Here is an 18525-nt window from a genome sequence, read left to right as displayed (position 1 = left end):
GTGGAGCATCCTTTTTCTTCTTTGTTGGATTAAAATCATTTGACCATGCCATAAAACACTGAATTGCCCTAAAACCATATATATATACACACACACACACACACACACATATATAGGTGTTATTTACATTTATTTATTTATTTTCTACACTCAAAAACCCAAAGCTGTTTTTTTAACATCTTTATTGGAGTATAATTGCTTTACAATGTTGTTTTAGTTACTGCTGTATAACAAAGTGAATCAGCTATACTTATACATATATTCCCATATCCCCTCCCTCTTGCATCTCCCTCCCACCCTCCCTATCCCACCCCCCATCTATATATTTTTAAAGCATATTTTTATTACAGTAGTCTTAATAACTAATTCCTCCCCAAATCAAAAATTACTGATTTTTACTTTACAGGGAAATGAGTTGATGTTATCAGGAAGTTAGTGTACAGCCAGCAGTTCTCAGACAAAATAGATATTCATTTGAAAATAGCATCCTCTTTGCAAGGTCTCCTGCCTACAGTAGGGTATGCACACAGTGCTTGAACGTTTGGTGGGAGGTGGTGGATCGCTAATTTATATGTTTAAAAATTAACGTGTAAGAGTTTGCAAAATGTAAATTATTGTTTCTCTAGGGTGTTTTGTTTTGTTTTGTTTCTCCTTTGCTTGTTCTGCACATCTAAACCCTAACCCTCTGTGTTTTGCACTGAATTCCTATCTCTCCACTTCCAGGTGGGCACTCTAGAAACAGCAGTGGGAGCTCTGAGTCCAGTCTTCCCAACCTAGCCAGGTCTTTACTGCTGGTGGATCAGCTCATAGACCTGTAGCCGTGACCCAGTAGCAGATGCAGTTCTGTAACCTTCATACCGTAATATACATTTTCATTACAGAGTTAAAAGAAAATGATTTTTTTTTTAAATCTGCAAATAAGGGGCCCTCTAGCCCGAATCTCCTACTACCCCTTGCCTTCTCCCATAGAGATGATAAGGAAAGAAAATCACTTTGGCCCTCCAGATACTCCTTGGCCAGCTCCTCCCTGTTAGTTTGCTGTGTTTTCTCATTACCCTTCTTCAATAGCATTATCTTAAATCAAACGCTAGATGCCATGAGCTTCACCTCTGCTGGAATCGACTCCACCAAAAGCTTAACTGTAACTGAAACTAGTGAATTGACACCTTTATCTCATTCTTGCTAGGAATGGCCTCCCAAATCAATCCTCCCAACCCCATCTCCTTTGGCCAGTTGCTGGTGAATGTGTGTCTCTGTTTTTGCTTTTTATGCTGCTGCATTATCATGAGGACATGGCTTCTTCAGTTGGTCTTAACTCGAGGTAGTAACCTGGAGATGGGTGTGTGGTTTAAGAGAGGGTAAAACTGACTGATGGTATATGTTTGCAAAGAGAAATTGAGCCCAGCTCTAGCCAACCAACTTTGACCTTGTTTGATCATAGACTTAGCCAAGGGATTTCACACCCCATGCAACCTGCCCAGCATTCGTCCAGCACTCTGGCTTCCATTGAACCGTGATTTCTCAGATCTGGAGACATGACTGCAAGTACTTGAGATCCTTGGATAAAATGTGTACATTATATAAATTCCAAGTATTGCCATTCCTTTTCGTGTTAACTATCCCAAGCCGGGATCTCAGAATTAGACCAAAACCAGACAGTGGTGGTAATATGATACCTTTTATTAGAAGACTTTTCACTGGGGGGTGGATGGGGGAGGGGAAGGAATTGTAGCAGAAACAGATGTATTTTTCTTGTGATTTTTATTTTGAATCAAATATTGTAAATTGTGTATAAATGAAGACGCTGAATAGTTCTGTTTCCACTTGGCGTTTCAAGTCCGATATCAGGTGTCTGTACAGGGTTTTGATCTCTTTCCCTTGTATAACTAACTACGCAGCAATCCTACAGTGTAACATATGGAATCATTTTGAGTAGACTTGTGTGTTGCTATAAGCTTTCAGCAGGTCCTCTGTCTTTGTAGAATAAGCATGTTGTTTATTTTCAGATAATCAGAAATAAGTGTGCTGACACACTAGGCACAATTTGACTCTGGCTACTTACCTTTCTTTCTCTCTGATGTTTGAATTGAAGGATGCAGCCAATGAAATATGTTCAGTTGGTTTTCCTTGGCATCCTAGATTTAAAAAAACAAAACAAACCATAGTTTCTCACTAACCTTAGAATATTGTTCATAAGATAAATAAAGGCCCCTGCACTGATGTGACAACATGACTCATGGTCACCCTCTGTATATGTCCTTACTCACTGAAGTATATTTTTTTCCTTACATGCAAAGCAGTTTTATAAAACCACCCTTTTGAAAGAGGTAGGCACAGAGAACCCCATTTGGTTCTCTTCCTTGAGTGCCATTTTCATGGTCAGAAGGGAACCTCTTAGTTGATCAGATTTGTACCAATAAAATTCCAGGTCCATTTGCTCATTTCCCTGTCTAGCACTTTTGTTTCTTCTTCTTCACGTTTGCTCTTTAAGGGGAAAAAAAGAAAGCTGAACAGCAACAACCGCCTGCAAAACCCTGTACCTTGGAGGTCAAGCTCTGACCCCAGCAATGTGAGAACAGCCTTTGAAACGTATCAGAGGAAAAGTCGGAACCTTTCAGTCCTCCTTCTGACTTTAAGTACTTCCGTGCCAGCCGAAGCTAGACACACTAAGTACAGGCCTCTATTAGGATAATGGGTCATTTCCAAAACTGAGGGAGGCACAACCTTCCTGCTGAGGGTTAAAAAAGATATCCTCGAAGAGCTCTCCATGATAGGAGAGCAGTGAAAAGGGGACTTGGTTTGCCCCTTTATGGACAGGAATATTCCTGAAGATCAAAATGGTATTCTTTTTCCCAGACATAGAAAGAATATATAAACTAATGAAAGAGATGTTTATTTTTAAATAAGAATAATGTATGCCTATGTTTTCCAGTTTGATTTTTTTCATACATACATGTTAGAAATATAATGAAATATCTAGTTTCTCAATTTAATTGAAACCACGAAGAGTACAGTTTAGAAATTAGGTAAGTGTCTCTAAATCGTTCCTTTCATGTATCACCCGTAATCACATTGAGATATATTATCTAGTCATTTGGCTCAATAAAGCTTAATGGAGAATGTTAATGAAAATGAATAGACTAGAAACCAGGGAGACTGGGTGGAGGAAGCCTGAGGGGGATAATGACATGAAATTATCTTGAGTTTATTCTTTAGGAGTAGGGCTTCAAAGGAGAGAACTATTTTTCTGCTAAAGAAGACATGTGAGTGACTTGATAAAAGGAACCTCCTTTAGTTTATAGCATCATCCTTGAGCTAAAAGGGTTTATTTGAGATGAGTATAGTATGCTAATAATTGATAGAACTTTGAAACTGTAGACTGAGCTACAAGAGGGACCTTAGAGATTATTCTGGTCCATCCACTTCATTTCACAGATGTGGGACCTAAAGCACGTGGTGGGAGAAGAGACCCGGGCAGGACAGGCCACCTGGGAGCTTGTGCTGACCTTTGCCAGTCGCTGGCCTAGTGGCCTTCAGCAGGGGCTTCACTTCTTAGAGCTGCTGCTCCTTACTGACAATGATGGGTTTGGACTAGACGGTTTTTAAGGTGATAGAATTCTAGGGTTCTAAGTATTTATTATGATGCTTTAGGAGGACTATGAAGGATTTATATAATCCTGATGTTCTTCAGTTATCTTCCGTAGCTCTGACTATTACTGTAGCAGTATTTACGTTTTAGAGAATTACAATGCGCTTTCACTAACCCGGGTTGCTCTCTCTCTTGGTTATCTGAAGAGACCCCATAAATCATCACAGAGTTTTGGACATAGATTTTCCTTTTTTTTAATATTACACACACGTATCTACCTATTCCAACAAAACAGTATCAGAAGATTTCAATTTTTTTAAACTGTATAATCGAGGATCTGCCATTTAAAAATGGACAAATACTGTAAGCATATGTTTCTGATTTGCTTTTATTCCGACTGTGCAAAAGTAGTACCTATACCAGAAAACATCACAAATTGGATTTTTTTCCCTTTACAGCATTCAAATAACTAGATCACCAAATTCAAGCCCCAGTGTTTTTAAAAACACAGCCCTCAGAGGAGATAAGGTTTAAATGGACACTTCTAAGTATGATTATAATTAATGATTTCTTTAGCAGACATATCAGAATTGTGATACCTAATTGAGTGTTCCCTTCAAAGGCATCTGGTTTTACTTGGGAAACTAATACTTATTCTAATGATGCTGCCACCATTTATGTTATTTTTGAAACTTCTCTCCTTAGAAATATTCAATACTATCAAGAAAGATAATAAAATATAAGAAAATCAGTTGTATTATCTAATTAGTATCGCTTTCAGCATCTGAAAGTAGTATGCTCTCTTTCTTGATCTTTTCCCACCACTCTTGGTTCTAAATAACATTTAGATGTTTCCAAAAAGCAAAATCACTCGCCTAAGCTGAAGAGTGGTTACTATTGAAGATAGTAAGAAGAATGAATAATCCACTGAAAATTCCCAGAGAGGACCTTATAATGGGATGTGACAACAATCAGTCTTAATTTCCTTAATATTCTGAATAAGGGAACTTGTGTGATTTCACCTGTCTTTAGTATGGTTTGGAAAATTGAAAGATAGGGGTTTTAAAACACCTCTGAAAGAGGTTGTCACTTTGTTCAGTGTCATTTGATACTGGACTTGGCTCTTCCCAAATGAGAATTATAGAACTTGGATTGCTAATAATTATAGGGGAACAAATCCAGGAAAAGAACCTGTTTTTCTCAAGATGAAATATTAGCTTTGTTTCTAATCCTTTTTTCGGGCTCTCCTGACATAAATGATTCAAGCCAACACAACCTCTCCCCCCGACCGCCCCAGTCAGGAACAGTTCTGCCTTCAGTAGTGCTGGGGGAAGGAGACTTTCGGGGTTGACCTCAGCCCAGAGGTATGGAGGCATATGAATTCCGCTGAACAGATGCACATTGAAGATACCTTCGGCCAAAATAAAGTCTCCCATGCCGATGTTTGTCTATAGTTCCAGGAGTCTTTAGCTTTCTCAGTCTGTAAGATTCAGGATTCTGTAGCCATGAACTTAGAGTTTGGGGATAAAAATGACAGGATTGCCCAAAGTACTGAATTAAGCAAATTAGAGGCTGCCAGGCAGAACAGAGAAACTATTAGATGGATACTTAAAATGGTACCTTTACCGAAACAATCCAGATATTACAAAGCCACCTTTTATTCCTCTCAAGAGACTGTAATTTTACCAGCACAAAGTTAGCCTTTTCCTTTTCCCCACTAGTAATGTTCCTAGAGTTGGATGTGCTTGGATTTCTTGAGTCAGAATGAATCCCAGATGGCCTCCATTTCAAATAATCTGTAACAAGATACTATTTTGTTTCTCTTGGGTTTCCTTTCACTATGATGGGGGAGAGAGGTTCTTTGGGCAATGCTGATCTATGCAGCAGCATGGTAGTTGCTCGAATGGAAGATACCTTCTTGGTTCCCACTCTGATGTAGTCTTGCCCTAGGAGTATTCTCTGCCCTGTCGCACACACCCTCATCACATGGATGTGTATTCACCACAGACCTTTATCCTGTCCTCCCAAGAAGACAAAGCAAATAGAGGTACATGAAGCTATCTTATACAGAAAAATGTGAAATTTGAACTTTGCTACGCAAGTATTGTGTAAAAAACAAGTCTGTAAACAAGTTTCTTATGTAAACATACAGGAAAATAAAGACTTTTATCTGTTCAAACAGGAGCATGATGTTCAGAGCTATAAATAACTTACAGTAGCTGCTCTTTTCCTGATCTGAAAACCCACTTTTGCAAAAAAGGATTTAAACACATTGTTGAGTGACCATAAGCACCTGTGCACAAGGAAAGTGCAGACACGTATGAGAGACATGCAGAGGACATTTTAGTGAGTCATGGCTACCCCGGCTTCATCTGCGGTCATAGAGAGTAAAACCCCTGTGAGCCTGCAATTGATATGACCAGACATGGAGCTGGTCCATGGGAGCACAGATTTGCAGCTACCCTCCTCTAATTTAATCTTTAATGTACCGAGGCCAATTTAATTAAACATTTTTTGTTGGCAACGGCAGTTTTATGCCCAGGGAGAAATCTCTCTCGTTTAATTGCTCCATTGGCATGAAAGACCCAGCATCTCTAGCCAGCATTGTCCCCCATCAAATATCTTATTCTCCAGGCGTGGGCTTTAATGCAACTCCATAGCGTATGGTAGAACCCAATGCTTAATTTTATTATCTAAGCAAAAGGTCATGGAAATTATTAGTTTGATGTACATCTCCTGATTCCCTGATTCAGCTCTGAGAGTGTGGATTTCATTTGGTGCTACATTTCTGAAGTTCTTGTAAAGGGTATTTTGCTTTCTATTTGCTAACTATACGAGAAGGTTTCCCAATACTCCAAGACTTCACCTTCAGTTTTTGGCAAGAATTATGTCTTTGACACTCCCTATAACTGTTATTTCACTTTATAGTATGGGAGAAAGTAAAATTCTGGTCACACATGATATATTGCACTCAGGAATATCCAGCCTGAAATTTAAGTCTTCAGATTTTCATTTTTTTTTAGGAAACACTGGCCCTCACTGTCCATCAGATAAAATTTCCAGGGTAAACCTATTCTAAATTATTCAGCACTTCGGGTTGCTTTGGAAATTAATAGGGAATTGGTGAGGATAGTTGCCAAAGCATCAAATACTTTTGAGGATGCCTCTCCTTCTTTCTGAAGCATATAAGCTCTTACTGAAATCAACATTAATTTGGAGCCTCAAAATAGACTAAAATGGAGTTATCCCTAGTGGAAGTGTCAAAAAGTGTGCTTAACCTTAACCTGGCACACAGTCCTACATCAGAGCAAGAAAAAGAAGTGTGTTTTGACTTCTTGCTTAATTTAATGTGCTAAAGCAAAATGAAAAGAGACATGACTTAATTTGAAGAAATTAGAACAAAATGCCCTACCTTAAGCTTCCTGATAAGGAAGACCCGTATGCTTGATAAGGGAGACCCCGACCCTGTGAGGCCAGGTCCCAGGTTTAAGCCCAAACCCGCCCCCCCCCCCATCACTCCCCACCCCTACCCCAAGAACAACTGGCTAGCTTTATTGAGTTTTCTGGTCACAGGGCATCTGCTCTGCATGCCATTGGTTTCCAAAGGAACTTGGCCAAGGCACTGAGGTTAAATTAGTATAAATCTTTCATTGCTAGTAGGCAGACTGCTTCCAACATGTTTTTCTGACAGTACAAGGCTATATTCATATACAAGGACTGTTCACCCTGAAAATACATGCTTTCCCTCCCTACAATAACACACGCATATTCAAAAAAAAAAAAAATCCCTCTAACTGCCAACAAGATTTAATGTCTATCTTCTGTTTACAGTTATTTAGAATCTGGCCTTCTCTTGACTGCTTTGTTTCTTGTGCTGCCACCACCAAAATTCCCTGAGGGCATGTGGATGTCTGCATGCCCCATACCCACTGCATGTCTTTGTTCTCCAGAAAGCCAGGCTTGGAGGGTTACAAAGGGTGGTTGCTCTCAGCCTTGGTCATACTGCGCCTCCTCTAAAAAGAATGGAAAGTTTAAGAAATCTGGCCTTCAAGGGAAAATCCTTTAAATGTGCTTTTCCAATCCTATAGAGCAGATTCATGTTCAAAGAGAGAGATGAAATAGGTCTGGCCTTGTTTTGAAGGACTGGAGACTAGTTCTCCTTTCAAATTTGATGTTATAGTATTTTTGTGACTATATAAATTTTTAAAAGTTGTTGCAATTTTAGGTGTGATTTTTCCTATTCATCACGAAGGTCATAGAATATGCTCTGAGTTGGCAGATTTACAGTTGACTTGACCAAGAACTCACTTTTTAACATAAGTAATTTAGATAGGTTAGGAATGCCCTTCTAGCCTGTCTGACTCTGGACATGGGTACCCCTACTTGGTACTTTACAGCTCTCACAATGTAATCTAACACTGCAGGCATCCAACATGCCCTGCGTTCTATAGGTAGCTGCTTTTTGGAGGTCTGTGCACACAATTTGATTTGACTACATTCCATTTAAATTTCCCCAGAACACTAGCTTCAGTCAAACTAGTGCTCATTTTCATTATTGGTTCCTGTGGTGGCCAGAGTTGGTCATGACTAAATTTGCCAGTTTTTTCCTAAGAGATATTTTGCTCTCCCACAGAACCACATCAACTTTTAGGGTGGTTTTGGAAGATGAGAAGTCATGACTTAGTTTTGGGAACTAAAAAATGTCCAACTGATACTGTGTTAGAAAGTGGTTCAAGGAGTTTTGGGGGCCATTCATACCGCTTTGCTCAGCAAATCTTATTTTGGAAAACTTCTCTGCCCCATTTCATATGAATTTCCCCCCAGACATCATCATCTGGGAATCACTGTGACAGATCTCACATCAATATACTTGCCTGAGAGATTAGAATTATGTCTTTCCACATATATTGCAAAGGAGAAGGTGTTCCATTTATTTTCTGTCCCCTGACTAACGCTTTCCTATCACCATATGGGTGCACATACTAAAGTTATAATGCAAGGAAACATTTATCCTCTTCAGATACTATTCAGAAAGCCATTTGGCACCAGTACAGAATTTAACTTAAAGACTCTGTAATTTGGAATTCACCAAATACATTCAGAGTTCTAGAAAGAGAAATAAAAATGGTGGCGGGGGTGGGGAACCCACCTTTTTTGTTTCTGAAAACAATACTTAAGGTCAGAACTGTTTAAAAAGAAGCACTGCTAAAAAGTTACAGGATTCAGAGAAACATAGTATTTTTGTACAGTATCTTCTAAAATGTTCAGATCTCTCTCTACATCTCTTTACAATGTAATGCCTCTAAGTAACTGGTTTCCCAATAAATTGATTTTGATGCCGCTTCTGCTGTGTTCTGTGTGCTTAATTCAAGCAGAAACTTTAGCAGGGGAAAATTGTTAGCAGAAATTTCTACTACCTAATGGTTTGCTTAGAAGGGGAGAGGGTAACGTGGGGAGGGGATGATTGAATTTCCTATGTACAGAGGTTCTGAGTCATCTATAAGAGTCCAAATCATGGTACCTATAATTTCTTACCCTGGTGGGTTGGGAAACCCATGATGACATGATATCTCTACCCCCAACCACGCTTTTCTCTGGATTCTTCTTGCTTAGTTACATATGCCTTTTTCCTGCCCTCTTGCTAACATGTGCCCAATGACATACTTCTAACCTGCTAATATTTCTTGGAAGGTAAGCTCTCTTGCATTCTGATAATTGTCTATTTGATTTTAAAAGCCAGAGCACCCTGAGGCACCTCTACCTAGATAAAAATAGATTCGTTTATTAGAGTTTGCAAATACTTCTGTAATTACCTGTGCATTTTACTCCTTCTGCTTAAAGAACTTTATGATGGATTCATTTAAGCAGAGGAGATCTTTGCTAACTTAGAAGACTAAAAACAAAATTCCAGGGCAACTCTAGCTGAAGGTGATTGATTTAATATGATTTTGATTATGTCTCTTCCCCTTAGGAAGTGCCTTCAGTGTTCATATTTGAGGCACTCTTGTGATCTTTGAATAGTGCATATGATGTAAATCATCAAGTAATTTTGCATTTATCAAGCAGCCACGTTCTGCTGCTTTGGCGGGTGGGGGGAGGTTCCATCCTCAGTTACAGGCAGTGTGGAGCAGATGACCACATTTCAGATCTGATTTGAGTTTGTCCCCAGACAGTATTTCTGCATCAGCCAGAACTGTCATGGTAGATGTGGAGATGAGTGACTGGGTTTGTTTTCATTCCATCCTGAGCCAGCACCAGGTAGAGCAGGTGTCAGTGCCTGGCCCCGTGTGTAGGAGCATTGCATAGTTACGCTGAATGTCTTTGTGCCTGACATCTCCATCTCCTTTCCTGCACATCGTGCCTATCGTGTTCTGAAATGTGAGACCGTGATTGGTTGTGTTCCAGTTTGTGTGCAGTTTCCTTGCCTGACTTTTCTTTTTCTGTTTTTCCTTTTCCATTTTCAACATCTATTATTTGGTTCCACAATGTTTCTGCCACGGGTTGACCATTAAATGTTCCAAGGAGAGTTGAATGGACCTGTGCATTAATTCTGCATTTTGTGCTTTTCTAGGTATCCAGAGAGAGCCCAATCCCTATCCTGTAATAACTGTAGAGCACTTTAAAGAATCAACGGGTTTTAAAGGCCTTCCCCTGTATCCAGACCCCTCCAGAGTACCTGGCATGAAAACTCAGAACAGTTTAGACTATGACTACTTGGCCCGAGATGGCCCTTCCAGCAACAGCTCGTTCCACAGCAGTGAAGAGGAAGGGACCGACCTCGAGGGGGACATGCTGGACTGCAGTGGGTCTCGACCTCTCCTCTTGGAGTCGTCAGAAGAGGATGAGAGCTGCAAGCCTCCGCAGGGGAAGCTGGGAGGAGCCACTCCCTTCACTCAGCCAGAAGTCTCTCCTGAGCAAGCCAAGGCAGCGCAAGGTGGAAGAAAGAACCAATTCGGAGCCCTCACGCAGCCAACCGCTGATGGACTCGGTGAGCCAGATGTTTTCGCCACTGCCCCCTTCAGGAGCTCGAGGGTTCCCGCTGATGACGTGGACATTTTCACCAAAGCCCCATTTGTCTGCAAGGGCAGCGTGGCTCCTTCCCAGCCAGAGGAGGCGGACGTGTTCTTGAGAGCTCCTTTCACTAAGAAGAAAAGCATGGAGGAGTTAACCGTTGCCCAGAGCGCCTCCCCGGAGTCTCCTGCGCAGCCCGGTCTCCTCCGTCAGACCAATGACATCCCTCCGCTCCCGGGCCTTGATCGAGCCGTGCATCCCTCTGTCCGAGCTCAGTATTCCATGGCCGGTTTTGCCCAACCGTCTAACCACCCCTCCCATTCTGTACAAGCAGCAGACCATCTTGACAGCGTCTCTCCCAGGGGCACCTCTCTGGAATCTGGGGCCCATCCTAATGACAGAAACAAAGGGCCTCAGCCCCAGAAAGAATCTGTCTCAGGCCCCGTGGCTGGCAAACCATTCCGCCCCCAGTCTTTATCCAAATATTCCCGTCACTATAGCCCGGAAGATGAGCCAAGTCCAGAAGCCCAGCCCATCGCCGCCTACAAAATTGTTTCGCAAACCAATAAGCAGTCGATAGCTGGCTCTGTTTCCATCACATCCCTTTCCTCCAGGACTACGGAGCTGCCAGCTGCTGATCCTTTTGCTTTAGCACCCTTTCCTTCGAAATCAGGCAAGCAGAAACCTTAGGGAGCCAGACCTGAGCCTTAGGCCTCTGTCTCTACCCAACCCTTAATACCCACCACATCACTCCCAGCTGAGCCTTCCTAAGAAGAAATATTGACATACCAATTATTATCTTTCAGTTCCATGAGTCAGCAGGACTTCTTCAGTCAGCAAACTCAGTCGAGGTGATAACTTAGTTGAAACTCCTTTAAGTTATGCTCAATTCTTTTGTTTATATTGATTTCTGGACTTTCAGGCATTGCCATCTCCACCTCCACCCAGAGCTCTGCTTTTTGTTGTTTGCCTAGGAACTGTTTAAGTCTAGAACTACTTCCCAGTAAATCCAGAAATAACTTCCCAAAGGGGCCATGTTATTGCTAGTTTGACTCCTGTAGTTCCTGTTCTGAGTCATGTCTATCGAGGAATCAAGATGAGTTCCTCCCGGACTTGGTTTCATACTCTTGAAAAGGGTATATTTCAGGAAAGAAAACAAGATAAAAATTCTGCACATCAAAAGGAAGTGTAATCCTGCAGATACTAATCATTCCTGTGAAGCCAGCAGCTCTAGAAGGATTCTCTGGATCTGAGTCTGTGTAAGCCACACTGGTCCTCGTGCACGAGTGTAGGTGGGTGTGTGACGTGTGTCAGATCCTTTCCTTTGTAGAAATGCAAACAGATACCTATGCTCGTGTCTAATAGTGTTGAGCCTTCCCCATGTGCACACTTTAAAAATTCGTGTGAGGGCACAGCTATGTGTGTGCATGTCTGTGTGCACAGGAAACATTCTTCCTTTAGCTAAATCCTGTCCCACCTCGCGTACCTCCACAATCACTCATTTGCTGGCATTGAATTGGTCTCCTGACCTAACTGACTTGAACCCTGTTTTTATTGAGTTCCTTTCTCATGGCATAATTGAATTCATTGGAATGTATAGGAAAATCCTGTTGGAACTGAAGTTTCTAAGTAGATTTTTTTTTTCCCTCTAGAATTTGCTATGAACAAATTCCATTTACACAGCCTCGAAAAATTAATTATCCTTATACGGTTCCCCCTCAGAACAATAGAAAAGAGCACATTGTTACAGTTCCAACCACTGGGTTTGTGGTCTAAGTAATTTTAAAAAGTACTTAAAAACCTTAGGTCTGAGCACTCCATGCTGTCAATACGAAATTAATTAATCATGAGACTAGGCTACAAACTAGGTTTGCTTGTTTGTTTTTCCACATCCTTGCCACCTTTGTCTACTGCTTCTTGAGGAAATAGAAATCTGAGACATGTAAATAAGTTTGTCTGGGAGGAAGGAAAAGAGCTGAACCAGCCAGCCATGAAAACCTTTCGATTCTCTGTCCCCTTGGATGCTAAAGTAGGTCAGATAGGTGCCTCACTTGTGTTTTTGAAATGTCTCCTAATTCTGGAAAGATCTGACTTATTCTTGGCTGTTTTCATACCCTTTATTATTAGTGCCTTAAAATGAAACTTACGTTTCAGTGGGAAGATTTCTGCTGAAGACGTTCAATTTCCTATTTCAACTTGAACGCTTCCTGTGACTTGTAGTAAATGTTAGTGATTTCTCCATTAGCTGGAGATGTTGGGAGAGTTGCTTACCAACCCAGATTAATGATTTAAGAATTATGGGAAATTTGTCCAAGAATCAAGCCTGAATGCCAAACTCAACTGCAGTTAAGTGTCATACTTTTAAATTTGAAGTTCAGGGATCTTGGCAGTAAAATATGAACAGATACTTTTCAAGACTTTTTCTAGTTTAGTCTCCACCTATTTCAGCTGTCCAGGTTAAAAGATAAATTTAAATCATAGGCACTGGATCAGGGCTCCTAGCAATGATTTTCCAACTGAGGTTTCAGCAGTGCTGGTCCTTCACTTTTGCGGATGCTAAATGTTCATTGGGCTTTTCTCCCAATGATCATTTCTGAATTTTCTGTGTAACAGTGGATGTAGAATCATCTTTCCAGTTGAATAGTTTTGGCTAACAGGTGTGGAACTTAGCACCCCAAACTCTTCCCTTGCCATTATCAATTAAAGCCTTCACGTGCAGGAGTGAAGAGGATGGGAATATTCAAGGAGAGTTCTCACCCCAGAAACTCTTAAAGCAGAAGGTCATTCTAATTCACCAGAGGTATTCAGGATTACCTCTGTAACAGCCCTGCAAAATGACTTTCCTTTGGTTATTTGATCACTCCCCTCCTGATCATTTTAGTTCTCAAGGTGAAAATCAATAAAATCTTGGTAATTTTATTACATAATTGAATCATTTGTCAAGCTGTGCTTGTAATCCTTTTTTATTCTCACTGAAGACCTATGATGGGTGGAGACTCTAAATACCTTTTTTGAACAAGAAATGAATATAAACACATGCAAATTACTTTTGTGTTGTTCTTAGTGAATGATGCATGAAAATTTTGGGACTATCGGATTACATGAATTATTAGTTAATAACTAGTGAACTCTGCACTGATCTTCTTTGGATCATATAGGGTAAATGCATCATTTAAAGACAAAACGTTCTTGGGACTTCCCTGGTGGTCCAGTGGTTAGGACTCCACACTCCCAGTGCAGGGGGCATGGGTTCGATCCCTGGTCAGGGAACTAAGATCCCGCATGCTGCATGGCGTGGCCAAAAAATAAAAAAATAATAAAGATAAAATGTTCTTGCCAGAGTCCATCCTGAATCTGGAAATCTGGAAAACTCGTTTTAAGGGAATCAGGAGTGCTCAGGGTGCTTTGAATTAGTAGCGAATGCATGTTTCCAACAACTACTGCATTAGGTTAACAGTAAGGAGAAAAAGAAAACATATAGTCAACAAAATACTGCACTACTTGTTTTAGTTTGTTTTATGTGTTACTTGCTTTACGCATATACGGAATGCGGGAACCTGTGACCTTTCATTTCAGTGGAGCACAGTGAGCCAGAGTACATTTAGACATAAAGCATTGACCCGCAGCATGCACTGATGAACTCTTCAAGAATCCACATTAACGGACTAACAGGCACTATTGAATTAATGAAGTTATCTTATGTGTGGTGAAAAATATTTAGCATGTCTGTTTCTTGGGTTCACATACAGATAACCCTTTAGCTCCAAATCCTTGTTAGATTGGGAAATGGAATGAACAAAATTTGACGCTTGAAGCAGATGCAGGGCAGGACCCAAAGAAATCTAGGTCACAAACTCCATTTCATTTTGGGCCCACTCATTGTTGAGTTGAAAATTTCATATGTGTGGACTGGTGTATATGTATTCACACGCCCATGTTAGGTCTGAGTTTAACCTGGCAACCTTTCTGAACTGTCAAGAAAAATACCAGTATCTTATTGACCCATTATTTAGTAAGTTTTAGAATACATGTACATCAGTGTTTTCAACTATTTGGTGGACATTTCGCTGACTCAAAAAGTAGCGGATTTCAGTTTTCTTTAAAATAGGTGTAATCACCAGAGTGATTCTGACAATAGAAATTCAGTCGTGCTGTATTTGCTTCCCTAAGGAAGTTGTCAAAACATAGGTTATATAGTATGTATGCATCCTATCAAATAGGAAATTTTATTATAGGAAACTAGAGAAAGGTGAGATCCAACTCACTCTTTAGCAGGAAGGATACTACCTAAATTGGAGTCCCTTGGGTCCCTTTAATAAAGAAAGATGTTATTCTCTGCTGTGTATTTGGAATTGAAATTGGAGAACACAGGCCAGTCAAGTTCGGAATTGCTGCTGGTCACACAGATGCAGTTTTATATGAGAAATTTGGAACCCAGATTATTCTGATGAAAAGTACATAGGAGAGCCTCTGAAAAGACCACAGCTTGTAAGGAGGCAAGAGCTCCTTGTAAATGCCCACAGCCATCCCTGAGTTCTAATCCTCCAATCCTGCCTTCTGGAGTAAACATGAAGAGTTTAAATGTAATCATGTAAATTTAAATTCTTGCTTTTTCCAGTGACTGTCGACTACTTGTTTGTTGGTTGGTTTTTTTGTTTTAACCACCAGAACACTTGCAAACTTGTGAAGTTCACTTAAAGAAGGATTTCAAAATGCTTGAAAATAAAAAGTAGTATCTGGTTGGGAATTGTTTTTGTGTTCTTTTGCTACAAGATAAATTTGCTAGGTTGTGAAAACAACTAGCTGCTCAGCTTCGATGTGAGAATCCACACTGGCAGTGTCTTGATTGCCAGGATGCCATCTTGCTCTCTGACTTCCTGGTCCTACCAGCCTCATTTGCACCTTGACCTTTATTAGGAAACAGGCCTCCCACGTGTGATGCCCAGATCCCATCTTTAAACTGCCAGACACAGGTCTTTCTTGCTTTTTCTCTACCCCTGCAAGTTTTCCTGGCTCACCTTCCTTGTTCATTTCCTCACTTGACATTCCCCTATTATAATCATAGCAATAAGTGGGGAGTGAGAGGTATGACTGAATGAATGATCATGCTAATTTTTATTTGCCTCCCTTGTTACTGTAAACAGTTTTTTCTTAAATTTTAGCCTAGCCTGTGATAATCTCACCACACTGGAATAATACCAAATAAGAGTGAAATGGCTCACCTTCCCCTTTTCTTATGGCCTAGAAGAAAGGATGAAGGAAGGTTGGCGGAAGCCCAGCCTTACTCTGGAGACACAGCCCCAAAACCTCATGCTCTCTACCTTGATCTAACACAGGCCCAGAGTGCCCTAGAATGCAGGGGCAAGTTTATGTTTGAAGGGACTCTAGAATAGCTTGTAAAAATGGCTAAATGGGGAAATTCCCTGGTGGTCCAGTGGTTAAGACTCCGTGCTTTCACTCCCGTGGGCCCAGGTTGGATCCCTGGTCAGGGAACTAAGATCCCACAAGCCAAAAATAAAGAGGCTAAATGTTAACCAGCACACTGGTGGCTTAGTCCGGTATTCCTATAACTTGTAATTCCATAAGAAATTTAGTCTGAGTTACTTCTCTGCAATCTCAATATGAGTGACACAGTGTTTTGAGTTTATAATAATGTTTTTTTCTTGAAATTAAGTCAATGTCATCTACATTGCATTTAATAGAACCACATATACATGTTAGAGGGATCTATGTGATTCCTTTTGGTAAGGAATTACAGAAGTGGTTTTTTTACCAGTGTCAGTTAAAGTGAGATTTGGGGAGTGAGAGAAGACAATATCACCTTCCCACTCTGAAATGGCAAGTCAGTTGTATCTGAGTCAACCAAAGACTCCTGTTTGAGGAGTGTGATTGGAATGTGTGTGTGTATCCTCATGCTTTCTGCCATGGTGCTAAAGACCTCCTAATGAAGGCATCCAAAGAATACCAAGAGGTGACAGTAGGTATTTGAAATGAGTAAATTCAGTTCCATTAGCCTACCAAGTTAGAACTGGAGTTGTACTGGACAAAGGTGAGAGAAAGCAGCCATTGCCTTAGACTCATTTCCACAGTAAGCATGTTCTTCTCATCCACAAGGATAAAACTCAGTAGGGTTTGACCTAAACTCTCATGTGTGGTATTGGGAGGGCAGTAGTGAGCAGAACACTACAAGGCCTGCAATATGTTACTTTGAAAGAGGGAATATTTAACGTCATTTGTTAGGGGATAGGAACGGAATAAAGGCCAAGGACCATGCTCGTTCCATGCAGAAGAGGTGAACGAACTCCTTCTACTGACTATATTTTGAGTTGACTGAATGAGAAGGTCGACCCAGCTGTAAGGAGTGTTGAGGTCATCAGACCTCAGGAAACAATATGTGCATACAATCTCAAGGTCTGTGAACATGAGAAAGGGAAAAAACATAGAGTTAATCTTAACAGTTTTTGCAATACCTCTTTTTTGCAGACTCTTGGGTTTATGTTATTGCACCCTTTGTGTGAGCTATCTTATGTATCTGATAGTTTTTATGAATACTTGTTTGAGTTGTAAACTCCTGTACACTTTATTAAAATGGACCTAATTAAAATAAATGATTTACACTTTGTATTATTTCTTAAGTCAGATCTTCCTAGGATTGAAGGACTCCATAAGCACCTTTCACTTAGTACCAAGCCTAGCTCTACATTTTTAAGTTTCAAAGAGCAACTCTTGGTTGGTTGGTTGATTGGTTGGTTGGTTTGTTGGTTGGTTTCCAATGCTGGCATTGTTATTTCCTGAGACCTGCTTTTCATCTAGATGTTTGTGGAGGCATAAATGAAATAATACAAGATAATGGAGCCATAAGGACTGAGCTGGGAAAATCACAGAGCTCCCTGCAATGTAAAGTTTCCTGTGAACTTCTGAAATGTGTTATCTGAATGTGACCTGCATCAATATGCATCAAAAAAAAAAAAAAATCCCTAAAGAGAGACCATAAGAAACTAAAGAGAGAAATCTTGGGTGGAAGTGGATTATACCTAAAAATTTTAAAATCCATACTGTGGGGAAAACCTGCCTGCCTATTTCCTTTCCAAATCTGAGAAAATAACGAAGCTTTAATGAGCTTGACATCAGTGATTCGGGGAGAATTGGTAATGGGCTGAGTTCACAGACATGGTGTTCAAAGAAGATCCAGGGATCCAAAGAGCTCTAGTATAAGATGCATGAATAAAGCCAGAGTTGCCTACTTTTTCTGAAGATTTATTTAAGATCTGATTCATCTATCTATCTTTAAATATGTGCCCTACCTAGTTCTACAATGTGAAGTTCTTATGTTTTTTCTATTTCAAGTTATCATTAGCCAAAAGTAGTCTTCCTTATCGGTGACTCAGACTGTTCTGGGGGAAACCCTTTCAGATGCATCACTCCCACTGAGATGCAGGAAGAGCCTTCTGCAGAGGTGGACAGAGCTTACCTGTGGTGACTTATCTCTGCCTTAATTGTAGGGAGAGCCAGAATTAGAAGCTCCAGCTCCCCTAGGGTGGTCTCTCTTTGCATATACCCTTTGATGACTCACTTTTGCCAGCCCTGAGACTGGTAAAAGACCAGCCAGGGAGGAGGTGCCCTTGTATTGTCCCCTAGGTGAGAACCAAGTGGAAGGAACCAGAGCGAGACCCAGGGAAAAGCCAAGAGCAAATGGTTTAGACCTGTTTCTCTGTATTTGAAGATAAAGATCTTTCCCCTTACATCATGTATTTTTTCCTTGAGTTTATCTTTCCTCATATTGAAGTATGTCAGCCTACAAGGAAGGAGACCAAGTACTTCTGCAACCTGCTTTTATGTAAGCTTAGCCCAGAGGCCCAAAGGACTCCAAGTATTCCCTTCAGAAGGCAGCCCAGTATTCCAGTGCTGAGATTTGGGACCAACAC

At 40.6% G+C, this 18525-nt stretch overlaps 1 protein-coding gene across 5 annotated transcripts in view; it reads left to right on the top strand.

Annotated features, from left to right (window-relative positions):
* AAK1 (AP2 associated kinase 1) overlaps positions 1–13629 on the top strand; it is a 164613-nt gene extending 150984 nt beyond the window's left edge. For all 5 annotated transcript variants that reach the window (XM_061168606.1, XM_061168605.1, XM_061168603.1 and 2 more), the window contains one exon: positions 10161–13629. In XM_061168606.1, coding sequence (XP_061024589.1) covers positions 10161–11290 — 1130 coding nt within the window. In that variant the 3' untranslated portion in view covers positions 11291–13629. The remainder of the gene's footprint in view (positions 1–10160) is intronic.
* Positions 13630–18525: the final 4896 nt, after the last annotated feature.

This window comes from Eubalaena glacialis, chromosome 14 (assembly GCF_028564815.1).
Source record: "Eubalaena glacialis isolate mEubGla1 chromosome 14, mEubGla1.1.hap2.+ XY, whole genome shotgun sequence".
NCBI classification, from domain to species: domain Eukaryota; kingdom Metazoa; phylum Chordata; class Mammalia; order Artiodactyla; family Balaenidae; genus Eubalaena; species Eubalaena glacialis.
Note: the sequence above shows the minus strand (reverse complement) of the source record. Positions and strands in the feature narration are given on the sequence as shown.